The sequence below is a fragment of the Clavispora lusitaniae genome (genome assembly GCF_014636115.1).
Source record: "Clavispora lusitaniae strain FDAARGOS_655 chromosome Unknown tig00002663_pilon, whole genome shotgun sequence".
In the NCBI taxonomy this organism is placed as follows: Eukaryota; Fungi; Ascomycota; class Pichiomycetes; order Serinales; family Metschnikowiaceae; genus Clavispora; species Clavispora lusitaniae.
This window is the reverse complement of record NW_027093982.1, coordinates 12,501-35,590: the sequence shown is the minus strand read 5'-3', so window position 1 is coordinate 35,590 and position 23,090 is coordinate 12,501. Positions and strand designations below refer to the sequence as shown.

Here is a 23,090-nt window from a genome sequence, read left to right as displayed (position 1 = left end):
ACCTTTAATGCTATATATAAATTATAATATGCTCTCCTCGAATTGTATATGCATGGAATTTACCAGATCGTCTCATCCCATTTTCTGAGCTCTTCTGCTTGCTGGAATGTGTCCTTTTGTGCCTTTTTCCGCATATAGAAGATTGGACAATCCTTATTAGAACACAAAACTTCTTGATGTAACGATCCTTGGCATCTCTGGCACTCTGTCCACAAACGAGAAAATTTGTTCTCCAAATAATTCATTTGCGCTAAAGCATCACAGTAAAGTTCTGGAGCTTTGGAGACACAATTTTCACAAAGAGCACCTTTGTTCCCCGGTTTCAAAGGCGACTTACAATTCTTGCAAAGCTCGGCCTTCTTGGCGAATCTCATTAATCCGCCGCTCTTCGGAGCACTCATTTTGATTGTCCTCGTGTGTGCTCCCGCCAATAGTTCCTTTGCCTTTCTTTCTCCAAGAATGGGCTCGAAAATTCTCATTAAAGGTTTAGAGAGCTGGTTTTCCAAGTAATACTTGACGTCGATGGGAAGAGAGTTCTCCAAGACATACAAAGGATCTTCTGATTTTTCATAGTTCTTCTGACTAGCAGAATTGACGATGACATATGCCACCCGGTCACCCAAAGCAGGTGCAGAACCAGGATCTCTCTTCTTCATCCTTTTAGCTAACTCAACGTGAGCTTGTTTACCATCATATTCATGTTTGGAGTACGCTTTGGTAATCACCAATTGAGATAAATCGACTCTGTTTTGTAGAAGATCTGCAATAGTCTGCTTCACGAATAATTCTGCCTTTTCAACATTACGTTCCTCTAAAATGTAGTCAAGAACTTTGGTAATGACGTTTTGAACTAAACGACAATTGTCTCTTCTCACTGTTTCAATACCTTTCGTGTCCATTTTATCGGCTTTCTCTGGCCGTGTCCAATACAATCCAGCATATCTCTTTTTGTTAATCAAGAGATATGGAAAGTATACTTTTTCGAACTCCAATTTGATGGGCTTTTTGAACTTTGTGGAAACATAATTGGCAGCCTCTTCACCTAGCTTCATGCAAGTTTCCAAATCAGAATGGCCAAATTTAACCATGACTGAATCGGTATCACCGTAAATAACTTGTGCATCGTAATCATATCCATTCTTTGTACAATATTGTTCTTGGACAACATTTTTTGTTTTTTCAATCATCTCTCTTCCAAAGGCTGTAACAGATGATGAGATGGCCAAACAGGGTAATTTGCCAATAGTTGCACCAGTGAAACCATAAACCGAGTTTGCAGAAATCTTCAATGCCAACTGCCTACCATTAAGCACATCTCTTTTAAATGGATCTTTCTCATTCTTCAAATCGTTCTTGGCCTTCTTTCTCGCAGTCAACAACTCATTAAGAATTGCGGGCAATAGACCTTGTCTCTTGTTGCTTTTCACAAAGTAATCACCATTCGGAGTGAGAGTATAGTCATCCTCTGTCAACTGGAACGCTTTTATAGACTGCTTGTTAAGCAACGTTGTATAACACAAGTTGTGAGCCATCATGATGGACGGATACAAAGAGCTGAAATCCAAAGTTGCGATCGGCACATCATAGTATCCTCTTATGGGTTCAATGACGGTAGCACCTTCATATTCTTCGTTCGATCCCTCACTTCTCATGTTGGGAACAACAATATTTTCCTCCAAACACTTTCTGAACAACTGAGAGATGACCTTGATCTGCTGGCCTCTTGCTAGAAGATAGGAGAAAGGAACTCCTGTGACTCTGGCCATTTCGGTATAGTTGACCAAACACATCAATTTCTCTAGTAATCTTAACGGCAAATACGCATCTTTTAAACAGTAGACAGCTAAGCGTCTTCTAGTTTCCGCAGTACCTTCCTGTAAATCTGTAATGATCGAATGTTGCACATCTTCTTTCTGCTCACCTAAGAAATGAGCCGAAACAGAGTTCAATGTATAGGATCTCAATTTATATTCTCTTTGAATAAATTGCAAAAGATCCAATTGCATTCTTCCGTCGATGTTGACAACTTTATTTTCTCTAGTACCGTATGCACGAGAGCTGAACACTGCGTCTTTCGCCTCTTGTTTGATATTGAACATTCTTCCAAAATATGGAAACTTAGGAAGGCCAAGAGCCTTAGCTCTATCCAAAAGATACGGAAGATCAAAATTTGAAGTATTGTATCCAATAAGCACATCTGGGTCGGCTTTCACCACGAATTTTCTCCAAGCCATGAGCATATCTTCTTCTTTCGCATGAGAAAAAATCTCAGAACCGATAATTGGTGAACAGGTATTCACTGTGAAGACATTTCTAACAAATGGGCGTGATTCACCATGCTTCAGAATCACATTCGCAATCTGAATCACAGGGTCAAGTTGTGCTTCTGGAAATACACCTTTTCGACCAGCACATTCTATGTCGAATGACATTATACGCAAAGGAGCCATCTTGAGCCATTCGCCCTCGGGAGCATGAGAAACCAAGTCTTTGTAATCTATCGAACATTCCACCTGGCATGTTGATACCTTTAGCTCGGGAGCAACAAGTGTGTAAGCGCCTTTGGGAAGAGTGATCCATGACATACCTGTGATTTTGCAATCAATCATCATTCGAAGCAAGTAATTGATGTTGTCGTATGTGACATTATTCTGAGGGAAGAAATTCTCAAAGCTTATCTCGCCTCGTTCAAAAGCACCTCTGATCTTGGTGATTTCCCTAGCATTCTTAACCACAACCTTAAAAAACGGTGTTTTCATGTTATTATTAAAACCCCAGATCGACTCCTTCAAAACAATTTCGATGTCGTGGATGCCATAATAGTTTTCTTTCATATGACTTGTAAAACGTGCCAAATGGCTATCTCTCATGAATCCTTTGGGCACAGGAACGTAAAAATAATGCAAAAAGCCTGTCACATTGCATAATACTGAGTGGCCTTCTTCTGTCACACCGAAAAAGCGGGCTGCAGTCGAATCACCGTTATTTGCCTCCTCTGCATCCAACTGCTGAAAGGATATATCCTTCTCTGTGTAATCTGCGGGTAGCGGCGGTCTTGTCCATACTTGGCGGCTCTCCTGAATACCCTGTGCTTCTTGCGTCATATCAAGAAGCTCTTTTTCGAAAACCAGCGGCTCTTCTGTGCCATTTGGTCTCTTGACCTTTTTGAGGAGCTGTTGCTGAGATGCAGTGAGTTCGACTTGCGAGCTTAAACCTTGAGAGGCCACTGGAAGCGAATGTGCCCCCTCCTGACTGGCCAGCCAAACCCTTTTGGTGCCTGTGGGATCTTGTGACATCTGATTTGAAGAGAAAAGAAAACGTCGTAGAGTCTGAGGGACGTGAAAAGACGCGTGCGACGTGCATAATGCAGAAGAGGTTCGCGCGCCCACAACATGCATATTGAGACGTTCTATTAGCACGTACATTACTAACACGAAAAATGATATTGAAACATCCACATTGCATTATTACACGATACATAGACTTTCAAAGAAAAGCAATACATTTTTACATTATTTGCGCTTTTAAATACATCAACATCGCTATAGTGTCCATGAGTTGCTGTTTATTCCTTTTTTGACAGATCGTACATCGTTTAAGTCATATGTCCCTTTTCCCCATGTGTGTACAGTTCTTCCTCGTACACATCAGTGTCGTCGCTTGTAAGATTAGACTTAGGACCGTGGTAGTGTCTGTAACCGTAAACAAAAAAGTACACCAAAGACAATAACCACACTCCTCCATTTATGACACACGTGTAGTTCATAGTGTCTTTTGTAACCGTCTTGCTGTCTGGGAACATGGACATTACAATGACATAGGCCACCCACAAGCAAGAAATGATGTTAACAGGGTAGAAAAACGTCTTAGAGTAGAAAGGTCCTGGCACAAATCTCTTTGCAGCCTTTGTGGGAAGGATAACCAAAAGCATGGGGACACCCCACGCAAGCAAGTTTCCTGCAACAGCCAAAGAGAAAAGTGCGTTTGCTGCCGTGGAATTAATCAAAATCAACAAGGCCAAGATACAAGACAAGATTCCCGAGAAGAGCGTAGCACGAAGAGGAACCATAATTTTTGGGTTAATGACCTTCACGTAGTTGTACACGAAAGGCAAACCTTCATCTCTGGCGAAGGAGAAAACTTGTCTTGACAAGGCAATGAGAATCGAAGCACCCATCATATACTGGGCTGCGCAAATCAAGGCCATGAAAGCTATGGCCCATTTTTTTCCCAAGGAGTCGTAGATGATTTGTGCAACGACCATACCGGTGTCAGACTCAATGACTCTGGTGATGTCTCCATCTTTGATGCAAGCACACAAGACAATGCAAATACACCATCCGACAACCCAGCACACAGTAATGGAACCGATGATTCCAATTGGCACTTTTCTAGTTGGGTCTCTGCATTCTTCAGACATATGGATACAGGAGTCAAAGGCACCAATGGTCCAAATTACAGGCATCCAAGAAAGCATGAAGGACCAGCCATTATTCCATGTCCTAAGATTTTCGAACTTGCCGAAAATGAAGTGAGCATCATTGAACCCGAACTTTCCTCCGGCACCAGCAGGGACGGCAATGAAAAACAAAATGATGATGAACACATTCAAACAAATAGAGATAGATTGCACTTGAGCAGTTAGTCTTGTCGTGACAGAACAAAGCACAAGCTGGCTTACCACACACGCAACAAATACACCATATTCTTGGTACTTGGTTGGCAGGAAACCGTTGGCAAGATACACGGCTGCAAACATCTCGGAAACAAAACCGTAATCAATAGAGCACAATCCACCACATAACGCTAAAGAGTTTGAGCAACCGATGAGGAAACTTAAAGGCACTCTGATGGAATCTGGGGCAAACATGTTGGCGTAGAAGAACAAACCTCCTGAAGTGGGGATCGAAGAGCCCAAGAAACTCATTGAGATTCCCAAACAAAGAGTGAAAAATCCACCGACAAACCAACCCCAAACAAAGGAAACAGGACCGCCTTCCAAACCAGTTGCGGCAGTCGTGGTGATAGATGGTAATAAACCCATGATGGAGAAGGCAATTCCAAATACCTGCAACGTTGTATACTCTCTTCTCATTTCTTGCTTGTATCCAATCTGGTGCAAAAGATCTGTATCGTCGGCGGCTTCATTAGGATTCACTGACCTCACTTCTTCTCTTTGCGAGAGAATCGTATCCAAGTGGTGAATCACTTTGGATGTGGCATTGGAACGCACCAGTGTGATATTGGAACGCACCAGTGTGATGTTGTGAATTTTGTTTGCACCCATGATGGTAGAGTTGGAAATTAGTGGGGAAGGAGAAGTATTTAAATGCTTTCGGCCTTTAATTGCACCCGTTTGTTTTTCAGGGAAGCTAAGGAAGCGACACAGTTGAGGCGCGCGGCGGCTAAGAACAGTTGGCATATTCTCTCTTATCTTTTCGCACCCACCTTACGGATTTAGCCTACTTGAGCTTATCTTGATAAATGTGCATGATTTTGCAGGTGAGACTACGTGTGGTCCCACCAAAAAAACAGAAATTTGCTTTTTGCTTCGACAGGCTCAATATCCTTTAATCATCTATTGATGAGCTTGCCAACATGAAGCAAAACGGAGAAAAAAATACAAAAAAAAAGGAGCTATTTTGGCCTGTCGGGACAAGATAAGCATCCTTCCGTTAAATTGAATGTTCCTGCAGCTTCATAAACCGCTCAATTGCCACACCATACTTTGATTAATAGCCCCATCAACTATCGCTTGGGTAGAAAACAAAAAGTGCGCAGAGAGAGGAAAATGGAGAATGTTAGCAAGAAGGAACTCTTTCGGTAAAGCTTATCATGCCACGTTCTCCCGTTTAGGAAACGCCTGAGGGTTAGTAAACGGACGCCTGATTGTGATTAAATGTCGCACTCTGCGAATCAGATGTCACCGTTGACGTTTATTACTACATGTAGTCCATTCTAAACCATGTACTAAAAATGCCCAGAAGAAAGCGGGATTATTTGGATAAGGGAAATACAAATCCACTTTAATATGAGACTTCTCTTGTTCATGCCTAATTAAAATGTGCAGCTGTATATGAATAATTATATGCACGCCCTTGATGGATATGAACCAATCACCGAAAGTGGCCAACAGGAATGTGTAAAGTACTTGCATCCGAATAGGACACATGTCTATAATTGCTGCCTGTCGAGCCCGTCTACAATTGGCCGTCGTGTAACTCATAACATATATTCCGTAATACATTTGATGTTGACAATCATATCAAACCTTAACATGAAGTCTCTCTTCCTGAGATGAATATTCTTCGTCCATGTCTTCTTCCTTTCCCATCTCAGCACCGTCGCCAAGATTGGATTTAGGTCCATGGTAGTGCCTATAGCCATAGATGAAAAAGTAGGCAAGCGATAAGATCCACACACCGCCATTGATGACGCATGTGTAGTTCATTGTTTGTGCAGTGACTGTTTTGTTGTCTGGGAACATCGACATGGTTATAGCATAGACCACCCACAAACATGAAATGATGTTCACTGGATAAAAGAATTTTTTCGAGTAAAATGGACCAGGGATGAATCTCTTGGCAGATTCTGTGGGCAATGTTACAAGGAAGATTGGAATACCCCATGCAACTAAGTTTCCTGCAACGGTCAAAGAGAAAAGAGCATTAGCTGCAGTGGAGTTAATCAAAATCAACAAAGCCAAAACACAAGATAAAATACCAGAGAAAACCGTGGCACGAATTGGCACTTTTATCTTTGGGTTGATAACCTTAACGTAGTTGTACACGAAAGGCAAACCTTCGTCTCTGGCGAAGGAGAAAACTTGTCTTGACAAAGCAATAAGGATCGAAACACCCATCATGTACTGAGCCACACAAATCAATGACATAAATGCTATGGCCCATTTTTTTCCCAAGGAGTCGTAGATGACTTGTGCAACCACCATTCCCGTATCCGAGTCAATAACTCTGGAAACATCACCATCCTTGATACAGGCGCACAAGACAATGCAAATACACCACCCGATAATCCAACACACGGAAATAGAAGAAACAATTCCGATGGGTACTTTTCTGGTTGGGTCCTTACATTCTTCAGACATGTGAATACAGGAGTCAAAGGCACCAATGGTCCAAATGACTGGCATCCAAGAAAGCATGAAAGACCAACCGTTACTCCAAGTTCTTAAGTTTTCGAACTTGCCGAAAATGAAGTGAGCATCGTTGAAACCACCCAAGTTGTTCTTTGTGCCGATGGGGACAGCAATGAAGAATAAGACGATAATGAAGACATTGATGTAAATGGACAAGGATTGCACCTGGGCAGTCATACGGGTTGTTGCCGAACATAAAAATAACTGACTGATGATACAAGCGACGAATACACCGTATTCTTCGTACTTTGTGGATGTAAAGCCTGTTCCAAGATATATGGCAGCAAACATTTCGCTCACAAAACCGTAATTAATGGAGCACAAGCCACTGCACAAGGCCAAGGAGTTGGAACATCCAATGAGAAAACTCAAGGGCACTCTTACTCTCTCTCCACTGTAATAGTTGGCGTAGTAAAACAATCCACCAGACGTGGGGATCGAAGAACCCAAGAAACTCAAGGAAATACCAACACAAAGAATGAAAAATCCGCCAGCGAACCAGCCCCAAACAAATGAAACCGGACCACCTTCCAATCCAGTTGCGGCGGTCGTGGTGATAGATGGCAACAAGCCCATAATGGAAAACGCAATACCGAAAACCTGCAACGTGGAATATTGTCTTCTCATTTCCTGTTTGTATCCAATCTGGTGTAGAAGGTCTGTGTCATTGGCAGCATCATTGGCATTGATAGAGCGGACTTCTTCTCTATGCGAGAGAACGGTGTCCAAATGGTGTAAAACCCTATCGGTTGTATTGGAACGCACACTCGAGAGAGCAGATCTAGAGGATTTGAGTGGAATCATGTTTCTGGAAACTGCTATTGTACTGGAAGAGTAAAGCGGGAACACACACTCTTTTATGTAATGTCGTGCCTCTCTGATAAGTGTGCCATCGAAACGCCGTATAGATGTCTGCGCGTACTGCACCGATAAGAGTACCGGTTTTGACACTTTGCACACATTACGATTTGAGAACAAAGAGCCAGTGCTCCAATTCGTGCGATATCAAGAGTCTTGCCATGTTGATGAGCCCAGGCGGACTCGTGCTATCTGATTGAAGTTGAAGCATACAAACATTCAACGACATAAAGCGCCATACACGAGTGTAGCAGTCACTAACGATAGCGGTAGTCCTGTATACAGTTGGTTTGTCAATATGTGACAGGGTCACCTGCATGAAGTCTCCAAAAAGATCTTCACCCACATCATTGAACAAATCGTCCATATCAACGTCAGGAATCTCCTCTTCTTTCGGCACGGGCTTGTTTTCTTTGGGTGGCTCAGTATTTGCCTCGTTGAAAACACTGGCGTAATGGCTGTCTAGGGCAAGCTTGAATTGGTACTGTATGTTATCCTCCGATAGCGGGGAACTGTCATTGAATTGGGAAATGTCCGCTATCGTATCACGTGCAACGACACGGCTCGAATCAATCACCATAAAGACTAGAAAATCAGCCGTTATGCGGGCTTCCTCAGTGGTGACGGGGTTCGAGAATGACTTGGAACCCCGGTCCAACTCCTGCAAAAGTAGTTGAACAAGTTCTGTTTTAGGAACGGCGGGCCACAAGTAGCGAATCGCAGACCAGCATTTGGGCGCACTGTCTGTACTCGTATCCAAAGTGTAGTGCAAGAGTGTTTTTCTGACACTTTCCGCTAAGGTTGGCCCACCGGTAACTTCGGGGACAGCCCCATCACACATGCAGTATTCAGGATCCGTCTCTTTACGAATAACAGATATGAGCTGCGTCAACTTCTCGTTGGTCAGCCATTCTTTAATCGTTCGAATCTTGCGGATAATACCGGGACCCACCACATGTAACACCATGCGAAATGTGAAATTGTGCTCGCTGTCTGTAGTTGTAGGCCCGATATTGCTTTCTATGATTCGCAAAAGCGCGTCGGCTATTACGTCGTTGCTAGCTTGCATTGGACCTAACTTGGACGTGACCCAATGCATTATCTCCATGCAGCATGGCGCTAAGAAGTCCTGCGATAAGTAATCGATACCATTATTCAAGCTGCCGGTGCCTAATGCGCCAACTAATTTGGCCTTAATAGCAAGCTGGAAAATAATAGGGATCAATTTGTAAATCTGCTTAACGCCGACAGATTTAATCAAATCGTCTGATAAACCTTCGTTGTTGACGTCGAAAAGGGCATTGAGCCAGTCGCCCATCAAATTGTAATAGTTTTGCACGATATTTTTTTCTTGCTCATCCTCTCCTTCAAAGCGATCAGTCATATCTCCAGCCAGTCTGAAAAAAATTCGGTTTATGTATGTTACCGTGTACGAGGTTTCAATGCACACATTGTCAAAGTCAATGCCAAAGTTGGAAGTGAGCAAAATAACGCCCGCTAAAAGAATCCCGAAATGTGCATATGTGTCTTGGAAGCTACTATCGTCTGCATCAACTCCAAAGCTTTCCCCATCGAGAAACGAAATCAACTTGTCCAAAATTCCCCAAGGCCCTTTTTCATCGTTGTAAAAAATATAATTGGCCACAGGTAACACGTTTGCAAGAGCTAAAATCAAGCGACTTAACTTCTCACAACTTTTTTCCCGGATGAGAACGTCGATAGCGCGATGTGTCAGCTTGCACAACTGTTGTTGCTTCATAATCAGAAATATTATATTGCTGGAAGGGATGTTCTGAAAGGTCTCTATAAGTTTACTTTCTTCGAGCGAGGTCAACTCTGTGTTTATGTCCAATAAACGACTGTTGATGTCGCTGCTCAAGCTTTCAACGTGTGCTAGTTGCTCTCGTTCGTGGGTGATCAATGCTGGTGACACATTTTCGGTCTCCTCAGGAAATATCTTAAGCATAGCATCTAACGAAATGACACGAGTGTAAACACAGCTTTTGAGAAATTGTTTCCTCAAGTCAAAGGGCTTGTCCTTCATCCCTCCGACAGTCATTTTTGTTATTACCTCGTCATTGTATTGATGCATTTCTGATAGAATCATTTCTTCGATATTTTCTGGTATGGTTTGATTGTGCACCACTTTTGACTCTTTTAGTACTTGGGGTAATCTGCTGACAATGAAGGTTTTCCAGTTGAAAATGACAAATGCATCTTCGTGCAGATGGATGGCGGTCGTTATACCACCAAAGAAGGCACTGAAGATCTCCTTTATTACATCTTCAATTTTCTGTGTCAGTATTTTGAAAAACAGAAAGTACTTTTCAACCACATCGTTCTGTTCCCACAAGCGAAAACGCGAGTTTAACCAAATGAACCTTTTGAGCTTGAAATAATGCTGAATTTTCTTCGAGGACCCATTAAGTGCTAAGGCTCTTTTCATGGAGGCAATCGATGGTACTTCGGTTTTGTGCTTCTGCGTTGCAATTGGCAAATGAACATCTTTGTGAAGTTCTGAGGGGTTTAGGATAGAATTGGCCTTGTTAGAAAAGTATGCTAGCATATTTGAGTCTCCTAGGTCCTTCAAAGTGCCTACTATATGTATTCCCAAATCTTTGAACACGGGCACAGTGATGAAGCTATCATAGTGGTCTATAATAGTACCCCATAAAAATAGGATGTACGTCCAGAGCCTTTTCAAGGTGGCACCCAAATTCAGCCTCATTCTTTGACAAATTCCTTTGGAATATTCCACGAATGTGCCGTTAATGAATTCCCTCATCATATTCTCCAGGAAAAGTGACTTCAAGTTATTCCTCAAGTATAGAATGTAATCACGTTGGCTGTCAAGAGTAGATTGTGGTAGCAACTTCATGAACCGCCGATGCTCATCTAGGCTAGAACATGCAAGTTGAATTGCATAATGTAATTGGAGGGACTTTTGCTCCTGTTCCGAAATCAAAGATGGGTGAAGCTCAATTAAAGATTCGAGGATTTCGTTATCAGATCTGTCTCCTTTCTCGAGCCATTGTTTCACGAGTTCAAGAAAAACCTTAGGTGGGCTCTTCTTTTTGATGGAAACCTTGGTCAATTTCTTCAACGAAAGTTCCGAATCCATGGTTGATTAAAGTATAGACAGAGCGCTTTACTCTATATCTTGGTACCTGGTGTACTGGTGTTAAGATAGTACAGACGAAACATTCCAAAAAATGGCCCATACATCGTGATTCTTCAACAATCTCGAAGTTTGAAGATATACTAAGGGATAATATTTGTTTTCAATGCTATTCTTTTTATGCTAAGTATACAATCAAAATTTTGAAGGTAAACTCAATAATTCAGAAAGTGTACACTTTGCGCAGATTTCTTTAAAAAATGCAAAACACGATGAAGTAAAAGCTCATGAACAACCAGTAGACCCATAATACTCTACTATTAGCTTCAATTATCTCCAATAATACACAAGATATATAAAGAGGTATAGTAAACTACTTGCTGTTCAACTGCCACGCAGGAACTCCCACTGCGTCGATTGATTCCTTCACCACATCGTCCTCTGCTTGCCTTGAGTCTTTCATTGCTTGTTGCCACGCAGGAATTCCAGCCATTTTACTTTGCTTTTCATTTTCTTCTTCCTGTTGCTTGTGCTTAAGCTGCCAGTCTGGTATACCTGCTGCAAACACATTAGAAGCCACTTGCGGAGCTGCAGATGTCTCTGTCTTTCCGTTTTCTGCTGGCACTTCCACCGGGCTAGCTGATTTTGTGTTACTTGAGTCATTAGAAGTTCCCTGCTTTGCCTTTCTCAAAATCTCTGACGCGGAGGGGATTGAGGACACTGAGGTCACTTTCCTTTCCGCACCCAGAGCTTCGGAAGAACGGGCCTTAATAAGATTCTTCAACGATTTCAACTCGTCACACACGTCTGAGAGCTCGTCGTGAATATTCTCCTTCGTTAAGTTCAAGTTTTTCTCCAAGGTGTTTTGCAAACTGTCCACCTCTAACTTCATCAAACGCAAATCGTCGTCAAACTTCAATTTGTCCTTGTTATACTTGGACAAGAAATCGTTCACGTTTTCAATAACAACCTCAATGTCCTTCAACTTGGCCTCGTTAGCGTCCTTGATTTCCTTCTGCTCCAACGCCATTTGCTCGAGCACTTTATCTATCTTCACAAACTCCTCTTCGATTTTCTCTTTGTCCTCATTAATACGAGACTGGCCAGGAGGAATAATGCTAGGAATCAAATACCGTGATACAACCTGGTACAAGCCGTAAGTGACTCCAGCAGTGGCGGTGGCCATAATAAAATAGTCCTTCCAAGTTCTTTCAGGGACAGCAGGTGCCAAAGGGTAGTAGTCCAAGGGAGGGGCATTTTGGACGTTATGGTAAGATGTCACAGGAGATGTCAGAGTGCTGGGACTTGCCAGTGCAACAGGAGCACCAGAAGTTGGCGCGTTTGCTCTTTTCATGGCCTCTTCAATCTCCTCCTGGTTCAAGCCCTTTGACTGTAGAAACTCTATTTTTTTGTCGAGTGGCGATGTCGAGACATTAGGGTCTCTTAAAAAGCTCACGGCGCTAGCCACCAATTCTTCGTTCATGGAGCACTTGAAGTCAGAGTAAGACTCAACTCTACCCCAGTTTTGGTCCGCGGCCATACACACACCCGTACACCACCAGCGGGGCAATTGATCGTTGGACTAGAATTACAAGTAGCATGTGTGATAGAACGAACAAAAATGCAAACTCTGTAATGATCCAGGATCACACAGTTTCCAGATTTGATGCATTGTTGAAAAAGCGGGCGTATACTACAACCGTTGCAGTGTGGGCCCATTACTCCGAAGTGCGCTGCAACTTGCAACGCACTTATCTATCTGGTTAAGAGGGCTACTCTTTGCAGTGTGGCTTGCAATTGTCCTCAGGCTTGGCTAGCCTTGTAAATTTCGCTATATAACCTTCTGTAGTAAGCTTATATGCTGCGCCAGTCTACGCCATATGCAGATTTTTCGTCTCTTATAATCATCATAGAGTAGTCAGAGTCTAGAGTGTCGTCACAAAAACTTGAGCAACTCTTCATATATACACCAGCTGATGCCAGCGCTCGCACCTTTTCTTCCTAGCCGCAACGAAAGCCCGCGGAACAAGTTACGCACTCCACCAGGTTCCAGAACCAATTCTCGTGTTACCGACAAAATGGACGGCGACTTGCTAGTGCCCAGTTTCAACTGTAGGCGCGTTTTAATAGCGTCAAATGGGGCGGTAATGGTGGTGGAAACGGAAGCGGCCATTATGGCTGCAGCGGAGTTGGTGACACTCCCTAAGTATGCTGGGGCAACACCCGCCAGTGTCAATAGCGTTGGGAAAACATCATTTTTGAAACCTTCGTAGAACAACACATAGAGTCCCGCGTATGGGCAATCACGGGCCATGGTAGCAACAGTACCCTTGAAAAAGTTGCGCATAGAACCTCCGGTGCTTGCCCCATCAGAATAGATGCCTTGAAACCCTTCGTACATGGAATTGTAACTGTAAACGCTTGACTCAAACCGTGTTTTTATAATGGTAATGGGCATAGTAATGACTCCCACCATAGCTCGAACAACAAAGCCTGTGACCATGTTTTCCGCATGCGAAAGCTTGGGCAATACACTGGAGCGTGATTCCTGACTTGTCGATTTGAGGCTGGCCAAGTACGTTCGGCTTTGCGAAAGCATTGTGAAGTAAAGTCCGGCCCCAATAGAAGTCCTCAACGTGGAGGGAAGAACACCTCGCCACAAGTCTTTGATGTTGGCCAATTTGCCAATCTCTTTGCGCACACTCGTTCGGTAAAAGGCATTGTTTTTCTGCTGCTGCTGTAGTCTGGTTTTCAACAAGTCGAGTGGCTGGAGCATGATTGCAGAAACCAATCCGGCAGTGCCACCCAGAACCAAATGGATGGCCGTGCTAGGGATTTTTTTATCTCGCACAGGCAGAACGGTTGCTGTAGCTGGAAACAGCTCCCTTTGGTTCCCATCCGTCATGAAGTAAGAAGAAAAAGGACCACTACAAAAGAAAAAACGGTGTGGTTCTTTTGGCCCACTAAGCACCACTGCGTAATGGTTTGATTTGTGTGCAGTGATTAGTGCATGCACTATGCAAGGTATATTCTATTTCACAGACCCAAGACCCAAAAAAGAAAAGAACGAAAACTATTTGACTACCAAGCACCCGTTCACAAAAGTCAGATATGGGCGACTAGAAGCCGAAACCAGTCATTGCAAACTATGAGCCTTACTCTACCAGTAATTACTTGCCACTTGTCCCAGCAGACGTTCTCTCTCGCTTACTATCTTGTGCAATCTCAACTTCGCGTGCGATTGTTCTAAATTCCCTTTTGGAACCCACACAGACGAGCAGACAGAGCTGTCCCATTGTGAATGTTAATCGCACTGCCTAGAGTAAACTTCCAGCTTCTGCCACTATGTAAAGACCAGCCTTTTTGTACTTCTTGAGGCCTGTGAATATTTCTTTGAGACAATGGCCAAGGCAATGGGAAAAAAAAATAGAAAACGGTAGCCCGCACAACGATCATGACCAAATACGGTCTAAGAAGCGCCTTGCGTCCATGGTGATGATTAGCTCAGGATCTATTTCCGCTAGCTCTTGGTCACCACTGAAAGTGACATTGCTATTATATTTGATGAGCGAGAGGCTTGCTATAGCCAAAAACGAATGGAAAGGGTCTGGGAAGGCCTCTGTATCTTTTCCAAAGCCGCCTATTAGTTTGTGCTGCGTGTGGTTCAAAAGATAATCCACCACCATATCTCCATTTATTAAACCCACTCCATCAGTGTCGATGAGCTTCAACAGACCAACTACCCACCAAGAGTAGCACGTGTCAGCAAATTTATTTTCCCGCCCATTAAATCCTCCAATATCTTCATGGTCGTAGTACTCATACTCTTGTTCATCATATAAGCATTCCGGATAATCCACTTGTCGATGCACCAACCATTTCTTGGTGAGTTCAACCCAGTCTTCATGACCAGAGAAGTTATGACCAATCAATTTTAGAGCAGCTATTCCACAGAACGTGAGACCTGAATGTGACTCTGTATGCGAACGAGATGATAACCCTCCGTTGTAATTTACTTTGTCAAGGATGAATGTCCTCAATTCATCCAAATTGATGTCATTTTTTCTTTCTGAGGACGGTAGAAGATCATAGCCCACTAACTTACGAATCAGCGTAGCCATGTAGCAAATTCTTAGATCTGTCTCACCCCATGGGTTACCATCGGTATCTAAAACAGGACAAAAAGATCCTTTATCTGGGCCGGACTTGACTTGACACTGGCTAACAAAACGCATGATTTTGTGACGATCCAAAGTCTTGGAGTAGTCTTCCTTCAACAGTAAGAGTATCGCCAATGCAAGGAATGTGGCTGAGAGATTTGGGAGATCGTAGTCATTGTGCCCGGGATCGAGCGCAAACGTTTGGCTCGACCGAAATGCCAACATCTCCTTATTTTGAAGAGGAATCAATTGTTTGTAAATGTCTGCGATATGTTGAGTAGTATCTCCAATTCTGTCCAATTGCCCTATCAAACCCAATCCATGAAGGACAAAGTAAACGAGTGCCAATTTGTTTGCATCCTCAGACTGTGCTTTCGATGGGAGAGAATGGGAACATAGTTCAAAGTATTTGGCGTGTTTCTCGAATAACAAGGACATGAATGAATTTTTTCCAGTGCATACTCTTTTCGAAGCGCGCGCGTGTATGTATTTTGTTAATCAACTATACCACGGAGAATGGAGGAAAAGTTCAAATGCACATTTGTGGAAGGATTCAGCGACGCCAGAAAATCACCCACTAGCGAAATGAGAACAGGAAGATCCGTATCTGACTTTAAAACGCCAGTGCAACACGTAAGTTCCCGCTCTCCTATGGCTTGAGCATAATCCCTCGGTAGGTTCAGATAATCCACAGAAATGTCCGTTTGCCAATCAATGTCATAATGGTAGACGAAACCGCTTCCTTCTGTGGCATTCCGCATGCTTAACACACCTAAAGGAGCATGGAAACTAAAAGTAGAGAGGTCCACATTCAAACCACATCCCACGTATTTTGTGAAAGCTTCCTTCAATGTCCAAAGCTGGTTGAATGCGATGTAGCGGTTTTGCAAGTCAGCAACCGACAATAGACACTCTCTTTCTCGTGGACTGAAAATGCCATCAAACTGCTCCATGAAACGGACGGGACTGATGGACTCTTGAACTTCATGCGAAAGATCCACGCCAATAGCTGTTGCTGCGTCGAACTGGACGGCAATGGCCATCATATTATTGGAACTACTCGAATTGAATACGAACCTCGTGGAGTTTTTGAGCGAAGGCTTCCCGAATTCGTTGTACTCGAATTCAAGGGTGCGCCAAGGGTCAAAGCTAGTTGTCTCTCCCAGCAAATAGATACAATAATTGAGGACAAGCTTCGTGAAAAGAAACGAGACAAGTCGTTTTACGCGATCTGTCTTAGCATTTCTGACCTTGAGTTGGTCATGGAGAGAGAGATTGCGAATGCACACTTCAAAACAGTAGTCATCGTTCAAAAAGTCGGTGATTTTGGAGTCTATCTGAGTGGTGAAGATGACAATACGAGGATTGTGTTCTTCGAGCAGAATCCCTAAAGATTCGAGCTCTTGGAGTAGCGACATCCAGAAACTGCAGATTCCAAATGCTGGGTTCGTGGTTACTAATACAAGTAGTTAGGAATACACTATTCTAGACGCGCGATGCATTCATATCGCATGAGCGCTTCGGCCCCACCGTTGAAGATATGCAGTACCAAAGGAGGGAAATAGAACACTTGGCTCCACCGTTTCGAACATTGGGCGCATCTTTATTTTTTTTTTCTTTCATTTAGCTCCTAACGGGGAAACAGTTCCGCGAACGTTTTCGGCCAGCGCATTTGCGCTGATTGGAGGGTTTGTTATCGCGAATATCACTGACGTGCCCAGTCAAAAAGGATGCGCGAAAAAGAGGGCGAACCGGATCTAGTATCCTAATTGGGAAACATACTATGGTGGGGTATAAGTACCAAGAGCCGTTCCAACCAGGGAAATTTCATCAACTTTCCCATTCTTTTTTAAATGTCCCTCCCTTTGAACATCGACATTACTTTGCCAGACGGCAACAAATACACACAGCCAACAGGTTTGTTTATTGACAATGAATTTGTCAAGTCTATCTCGGGCGAAACCTTAGATTCATATAACCCTTCCACTGGCGAGGTCAATTGTTCCGTATATGCTGCTGATGAGAAGGATGTTGATGTGGCTGTAGCTGCTGCAGCCAAAGCTTTCAAGTCTTGGAAGAAAACCACCGGTGTTGAGAGAGGCCGTCTTTTGAACAAACTTGCCGACTTGATGGAAGACCCAGAAGAACTTGAGCTTCTTACTTCGCTTGAGGCTTGGGATTCTGGTAAAACAAAGGTTTTGAATGCCAATGGTGACGTTGTTGAAACCATCAACGTCTTCAGATATTACGCAGGTTGGGCCGACAAGATCCAAGGCAGAGTTATTTACAATGACCCAAAAAAGCTTGCTTACACTGTCCACGAGCCATACGGAGTCTGTGGCCAAATCATCCCATGGAACTACCCTATGCTTATGGCTGCATGGAAGTTTGCTCCAGCTCTTGCTGCCGGAAATACTGTTGTCATGAAAACCTCTGAAGTGACTCCATTGTCCATCTTGTACTTTGCTACTTTGTTCAAGAAGGCCGGATTCCCACCTGGTGTGGTGAATGTTATCTCTGGATACGGTGCTACTGCTGGTAAGGCTTTGGCCTCGCACAAGGATGTGAGGAAAATTGCCTTTACTGGTTCGACAGCCACAGGTAAAATTATCCAGCAATTGGCTACTTCTAACTTGAAGGCTGTGACATTAGAATGTGGAGGAAAGTCACCTTTCATCATCAGAGCAGATGCCGACTTGGAGCAGGCTGTCAAGTGGGCAGCTGTTGGAATTATGTCCAACCAAGGGCAAATCTGTACTTCTACGTCGAGAATCTACGTACACGAATCTGTCTACGAGAAGTTTTTGACCGACTTTGCTGCCCACGTCACTGAAGAATATCCTCAGGGTGACATGTTCACTACCCATGCTGTTGTTGGACCTCAGGTGTCCAAGGTGCACCAGGAGAAGATCTTGTCATACATTGAGCTCGGAAAGAAGGAAGGCGCTAGAGTCGTTTTGGGCGGCGAGGCTCATCTCGAAGGTGACTTCGCTAAGGGATACTACGTGAAGCCTACCATTTTTGCCGATGTAAAGCCTCACTACAGAATTGTCAAAGAGGAGATCTTTGGACCTGTTGTGTGTGTCGCCAAGTTCTCGACAGACGAAGAGGCCATTGAGCTTGCTAACGATACTGAATATGGTTTGGGCGCTGCTATTTTCACTCAAGACATCACTGTGGCTCACACCATGGCTCAGGATCTCGAGTCAGGTCAAATCTGGATCAATTCTTCGAACGACTCCGACGTGCACATTCCTTTTGGTGGTGTTAAGATGAGTGGAATTGGCAGAGAGTTGGGCGAGTACGGACTTACCGTGTACACTGAAGCCAAAGCTGTTCATGTGAACTTGGGAAGCAGATTATAATCTGCTAGATATATTTATTAACAAGTAAAGTTGCTTCTTCGTACTCACTGATACGTAGTGGATGAATTCGTGGTACCAGGTATTTAACTATCCAGCAGAACCGATTTAATAACCATTATCTAATTATTGAAAAATAGGCTTGGTTGGTTAGAAGCATCGTTACTTCAAGCGAAGCAATTACTTGCAAATTAGTAATCTCCTGCAGAAGAGTGTTTTGTAGCAATATAGTTTTTTCCGAGCAGATTGGATTTCTTGCGTTAGATGATAGCAAATGGGGCTTCAGTACGAGATGAGTTCGTTGAGGATTGGCCACTTTTGTTTAATGCACAAGCGCCGAATTCATTATTTGATTATATGCGAACGAACAATAAAAGCTTCCTTCGAGGTAAAAGAGCATATACGATTATTGTATAGAGGTCATGCGTGTAAACTAATGTACATCCATATGCGAGAGGTACATCATCCACTTTACAAGGGTGCGATTCATGTATAGGAGTATGTGGGGTTAATCCGGTCTCAAAGTACTCCTATTTTTCATATAGATGCATAATGACACGCAGGATCACCATATCAGATGAAGTTCCATTTATTTTCTGATTATGAACTCTTTTCCCCATGATGTGCTTCAACCCCACTTCCCTCCAGCACTTTCCCCCAGATATCATCGCTCGCATCGTAAAGCGCTTGGATCAATCGACTCTATGTAACTTGGCACAGACCTGCAAGTTTTTGAATCAGTTTGCTACAGACGAACTATATCGAAACATTTTGATTTCGGTTGATTGCACTTATCCTCTTGAGAATGGTGCCGATCCAAGTAAGTTCTACGCTCACCATGTTAACATCAACCGTGGTCCAACTCATGTCTTCAGCGAAGATAAGTTGAGAATGCTCATTAGTTCCATCAAGCATAATAGGACGATAGGGCTCAAGATTAAAAAAATCAAGTACCCTAGTGATGAAATCCCATTGATTCAGGAGTTGATTTCCGCTGTTCCAAAATCAAGCCAACCAGGACGTTTTAGCATTTGTCATCCAGAAGATATCTTTGAAAGAACTGAGGACACACTTTCTGATATTAAAAGCAAATCTGAACTAGAGGATATTCTTTGCTTAGCCCATCCAGAGCATTTGAATATAAACGTTACAGAAGTGTGTAACTTAGACCTATCCTCAAAAAGATTAGAAGGATTTTACGAGTTAAAAAGCATTTCGTGTGATACACCGAATAATACGGGCTTGGATATTCTTGAGTCTATTCGACTTAACTCTCATGTTAAATTGGAACCAGTAAAGCTCTCAGTAAAGCATTTTTCATATTCCGAGAGTTCTTCCTCACATTTACGTTTTGATTCCATCGAAAGCAAAGTCGATTTAACTAAACTTGAGAAATTGGATTTGCAAGTGGACTGTCAAAGCGACGAAGAGAATAAATGTGCTTGCTTCCCGAAATTTTTCAATGATTTTGAACGCTTCTCAGTTGCACACGATGGATTACCTCGTCTCAATATGCTTCGGATAAAATTATCATCTAGTGAGGAATGGCTACATCCTAGAGACTTTTTGACCACAGTTTTGGTTCCAATCAGGAATTTCATCCGCAGCTTTGTCCATTTGGAGCACTTTGACATGAATATGGCTTCTCAGACTATGAAAATGTATTCCGGCAGTGGAATGTCTCCCAACACTCTCAATAAGTTAAACCAACGACTTATAGAAGCTTTCTTTTTCCCTTCAAACAACAAGCCAGCTATCCACCTGACTTTGAAAACCTTGAAACTACCAGATTTCTTGACATCTTTCATATTCTACAAACCGTTATTTCATGAATCCCTCCTACATACATGCAAGTGTCTCGGTTGTGCTAACTTCTTGAGCCATGTGAAGTCGCAAGTTCTGTCATTCTTTACAGATACTCTCGATGATGTAACGGAAGGAACTCTCTATTACTTAGTGATTGGTTTGATCCTCGAACATCTTCAAGAAAGACGTCATATTTTTGTGATAGATTCAGAGAGTCGTTTGCTGGGGTCTTGCCTTTATGATGGAACTAAAGATGCACTTTGCAAAGTTTTATTCGAAGAACATGAAGAAATTCCAGGTGCAATAAAAGGAATGGAAAAACTTGTGATAACGTATCTAATTCATCAACTTGGACCCTTCGTTGACTTTTTCTTCACGAACTTTGCCAACTTGGAGGAATTGCTTATCCATGGAATTGCGTTCAAGAAAGGGACCTATGGGATTCGAAGCGTTTTTGACGACGAGTCATATCCTCCAGATCTTACTACTGATAATGGAGGTGGCGGCGTCTCTCATTGCGATTCAACGTTTGGGTCCTTGGATATTTTACAACAATAAACTGTAAATATAAAATTTTTGTTGCAGACTGGTTTCACGGCTGAACCCCTTGTATAAGTGTCAATGGCTGTGAGGCAACATCGATTCGGAACAACCACAACAGAGACCTTGGCGTGATTTAGATATAACCGACGACGTGACCTTAAAGCGACTTACACTATCACATTTCTTCGGGTAGATGAAGGGTCGAGGTACTACTCATTTAGGTTAGTGTTCTAAGCTGCGTTTGAGAAAAAAGCTTTGTTGGAAGTAGATTCGTTACATAAAAGTTATTTTGTAGGGATATAACGAAGCTTACACTGATCGTGTTTAATAACTTTAAAACAAACATATTTTCAGGTTCATATTACAACTAGTAACGGAGAGTCAGTTGCTGGTTCAGAAAGACAACTGAGAAGCCAGGTTATTATTTTTTTTGTCTCCCCGCCACTCCTCAATTCAAGAATACTGATTTGAGAGGCCCACAATGTGAGATGTTGTTTCATCTGGCTCTGAATGGTCTATCTACACATGCTTAGCAAGAAAGATATGTTATCAGTCACGATTTATTTATTCTGTTCCTTTTAATGGCATGTGAGTATTGAATCTTAATATCCTTGAAAGCACGGGTGTATCAAAGTACATTACTGATTTGAACGGTAGTATGGTGAGAATGCTTTTTAAACATAAAAGAATAAACATACTTCATGCTTTTATACCGTTTGTTGAAGTTCACATTCGTTGACAGATAAGTATGTCGAACTAGAGAATAAATCTTTAAAGAACACGTTAGATTCCAATCTACTTCAAAGTAAAATAAATTATCGAAGAAAATTTAGTAATTTAAATAATACAATATCGAATTCCATATCAAACTGATGGAAGTGATTCATTGTTTGCTTTCACTGGATAAAAAAGTTACATAATCTGTGATAGACAAGAAATGTAGTTTTATACGTAAAACTTCTGCATCGTGTTTTGAGGTATTCATGGGATGAAAAAAATCCCATATATATGAGTATCAAGTCAGAAATGCAACGTGCTTCAATATTGATATTTTAAATTCTTTTAGTGTATATTGGGTGATTCCAATATCCTTTGGTCTTTTCCACACCGCCCTCTCTTGCATACTTTGTGGCCTACTTGAATCTATCAAGGTTAAATATGATTCCAAGATTTAAAGAAGTTAAAATGTATCAGTCCTGACATCAGCACTTTTATTCTAACTCAAATTGCAAGCCAAAAAATAATAAATATAGGGATTTTTATTAATATGATGATTAAATAAATTAGGATTAATAAGCATTGTTGAAGCTAATAATATTTAGCTACTACGCATATGTGCTTAATTCCATACAGCAATACTTCAACGATGTAAAGGTGCCGTAAATTATAATGCGATTGATAATATATCAAAATAATCATAAGCATTACTATTTGAACACATACAACATTATCTGATGAATTAGTTATACCTGATAATGCATGTATAAAATATGATGCTAATAATGTTATTGCTGAAGTGTTAGTTCGACCGGGAGAACCTGGGGGTATCCCAGTTCCCGGCTACTGTAACATCCAGATAAGCCACAATGCCTGGCTTGGTTTACTGGTAAACTCTGCCGTATGAGATAAGACACGTACCCTTATTTACTATGTCTATAAAAAACTTGGCTTTCTGTTGTAGTTGGAAGCTAGGAACTAAGTATTTTGTACTTGAATATACACATCCACTTGTATTCAAAACATAACATGAAGCTATTAAGAAATATAATAATGATGCTCTAGATGCATTTTAATATCTCAAATAAGAAAAGAATAGAAAAAACGGGGTTTCCCGATACGTGACCCTTATGGAAGATGTGCTGTTCACAGCATTTATTGAAAGAAAATACTTTTTACCCTTTCCTTTCAAATAATTTCCTCCACCTTCTCATTAGAGAAATCGACAAATGGTTTAGTACCTAGAAGCCGGGTGCCAATCTAACTGGGTGATGGCAAACCTTGACTTTGTGTGTCTGAATGCAAGTTTTAATCAGAACGGTAATCTTGAAGACGTCGTTCATCATATTCACAGAAGATACTAGTATTCA

General features: G+C 42.2%; 10 protein-coding genes across 10 annotated transcripts; 2 read left to right on the top strand and 8 right to left on the bottom strand. All coding sequences in view use genetic code 12, as the record gives it.

The window, feature by feature from the left end:
• Nucleotides 1-59: 59 nt before the first annotated feature.
• POL3 (DNA-directed DNA polymerase delta) lies at nt 60-3,425 on the bottom strand (the record flags this gene model as incomplete). The annotated part of the gene is made up of 1 exon (XM_002617692.2): nt 60-3,425. The coding sequence occupies one exon, from the start codon at nt 3,423-3,425 to the stop codon at nt 60-62; it is 3,366 nt and encodes a 1,121-aa protein (XP_002617738.2).
• A 170-nt stretch (nt 3,426-3,595) lies between these two features.
• FOB63_004660 (Amino acid permease family protein) lies at nt 3,596-5,287 on the bottom strand (the record flags this gene model as incomplete). Its single annotated transcript, XM_002617693.2, has 1 exon — nt 3,596-5,287. One exon carries the CDS (start codon nt 5,285-5,287, stop codon nt 3,596-3,598), a length of 1,692 nt encoding a protein of 563 aa, XP_002617739.2.
• Nucleotides 5,288-6,265: 978 nt separating this feature from the next.
• Nucleotides 6,266-7,960, bottom strand: FOB63_004659 (Amino acid permease family protein; the record flags this gene model as incomplete). Its single annotated transcript, XM_002617695.2, has 1 exon — nt 6,266-7,960. The coding sequence occupies one exon, from the start codon at nt 7,958-7,960 to the stop codon at nt 6,266-6,268; it is 1,695 nt and encodes a 564-aa protein (XP_002617741.1).
• Nucleotides 7,961-8,117: 157 nt separating this feature from the next.
• On the bottom strand, nt 8,118-11,135 carry MED5 (Med5p; the record flags this gene model as incomplete). Its single annotated transcript, XM_002617697.2, has 1 exon — nt 8,118-11,135. The coding sequence occupies one exon, from the start codon at nt 11,133-11,135 to the stop codon at nt 8,118-8,120; it is 3,018 nt and encodes a 1,005-aa protein (XP_002617743.2).
• A 370-nt stretch (nt 11,136-11,505) lies between these two features.
• Nucleotides 11,506-12,672, bottom strand: PEX14 (Pex14p; the record flags this gene model as incomplete). The annotated part of the gene is made up of 1 exon (XM_002617698.2): nt 11,506-12,672. The coding sequence occupies one exon, from the start codon at nt 12,670-12,672 to the stop codon at nt 11,506-11,508; it is 1,167 nt and encodes a 388-aa protein (XP_002617744.2).
• A 396-nt stretch (nt 12,673-13,068) lies between these two features.
• On the bottom strand, nt 13,069-14,037 carry FOB63_004656 (uncharacterized protein; the record flags this gene model as incomplete). The annotated part of the gene is made up of 1 exon (XM_002617699.2): nt 13,069-14,037. One exon carries the CDS (start codon nt 14,035-14,037, stop codon nt 13,069-13,071), a length of 969 nt encoding a protein of 322 aa, XP_002617745.2.
• Nucleotides 14,038-14,584: 547 nt separating this feature from the next.
• On the bottom strand, nt 14,585-15,730 carry CDC43 (protein geranylgeranyltransferase type I subunit; the record flags this gene model as incomplete). The annotated part of the gene is made up of 1 exon (XM_002617700.2): nt 14,585-15,730. The coding sequence occupies one exon, from the start codon at nt 15,728-15,730 to the stop codon at nt 14,585-14,587; it is 1,146 nt and encodes a 381-aa protein (XP_002617746.2).
• A 56-nt stretch (nt 15,731-15,786) lies between these two features.
• Nucleotides 15,787-16,710, bottom strand: LYS5 (holo-[acyl-carrier-protein] synthase; the record flags this gene model as incomplete). The annotated part of the gene is made up of 1 exon (XM_002617701.2): nt 15,787-16,710. One exon carries the CDS (start codon nt 16,708-16,710, stop codon nt 15,787-15,789), a length of 924 nt encoding a protein of 307 aa, XP_002617747.2.
• Nucleotides 16,711-17,145: 435 nt separating this feature from the next.
• FOB63_004653 (uncharacterized protein) lies at nt 17,146-18,657 on the top strand (the record flags this gene model as incomplete). The annotated part of the gene is made up of 1 exon (XM_002617702.2): nt 17,146-18,657. The coding sequence occupies one exon, from the start codon at nt 17,146-17,148 to the stop codon at nt 18,655-18,657; it is 1,512 nt and encodes a 503-aa protein (XP_002617748.1).
• A 615-nt stretch (nt 18,658-19,272) lies between these two features.
• Nucleotides 19,273-21,018, top strand: FOB63_004652 (F-box protein; the record flags this gene model as incomplete). The annotated part of the gene is made up of 1 exon (XM_002617703.2): nt 19,273-21,018. The coding sequence occupies one exon, from the start codon at nt 19,273-19,275 to the stop codon at nt 21,016-21,018; it is 1,746 nt and encodes a 581-aa protein (XP_002617749.2).
• Nucleotides 21,019-23,090: the final 2,072 nt, after the last annotated feature.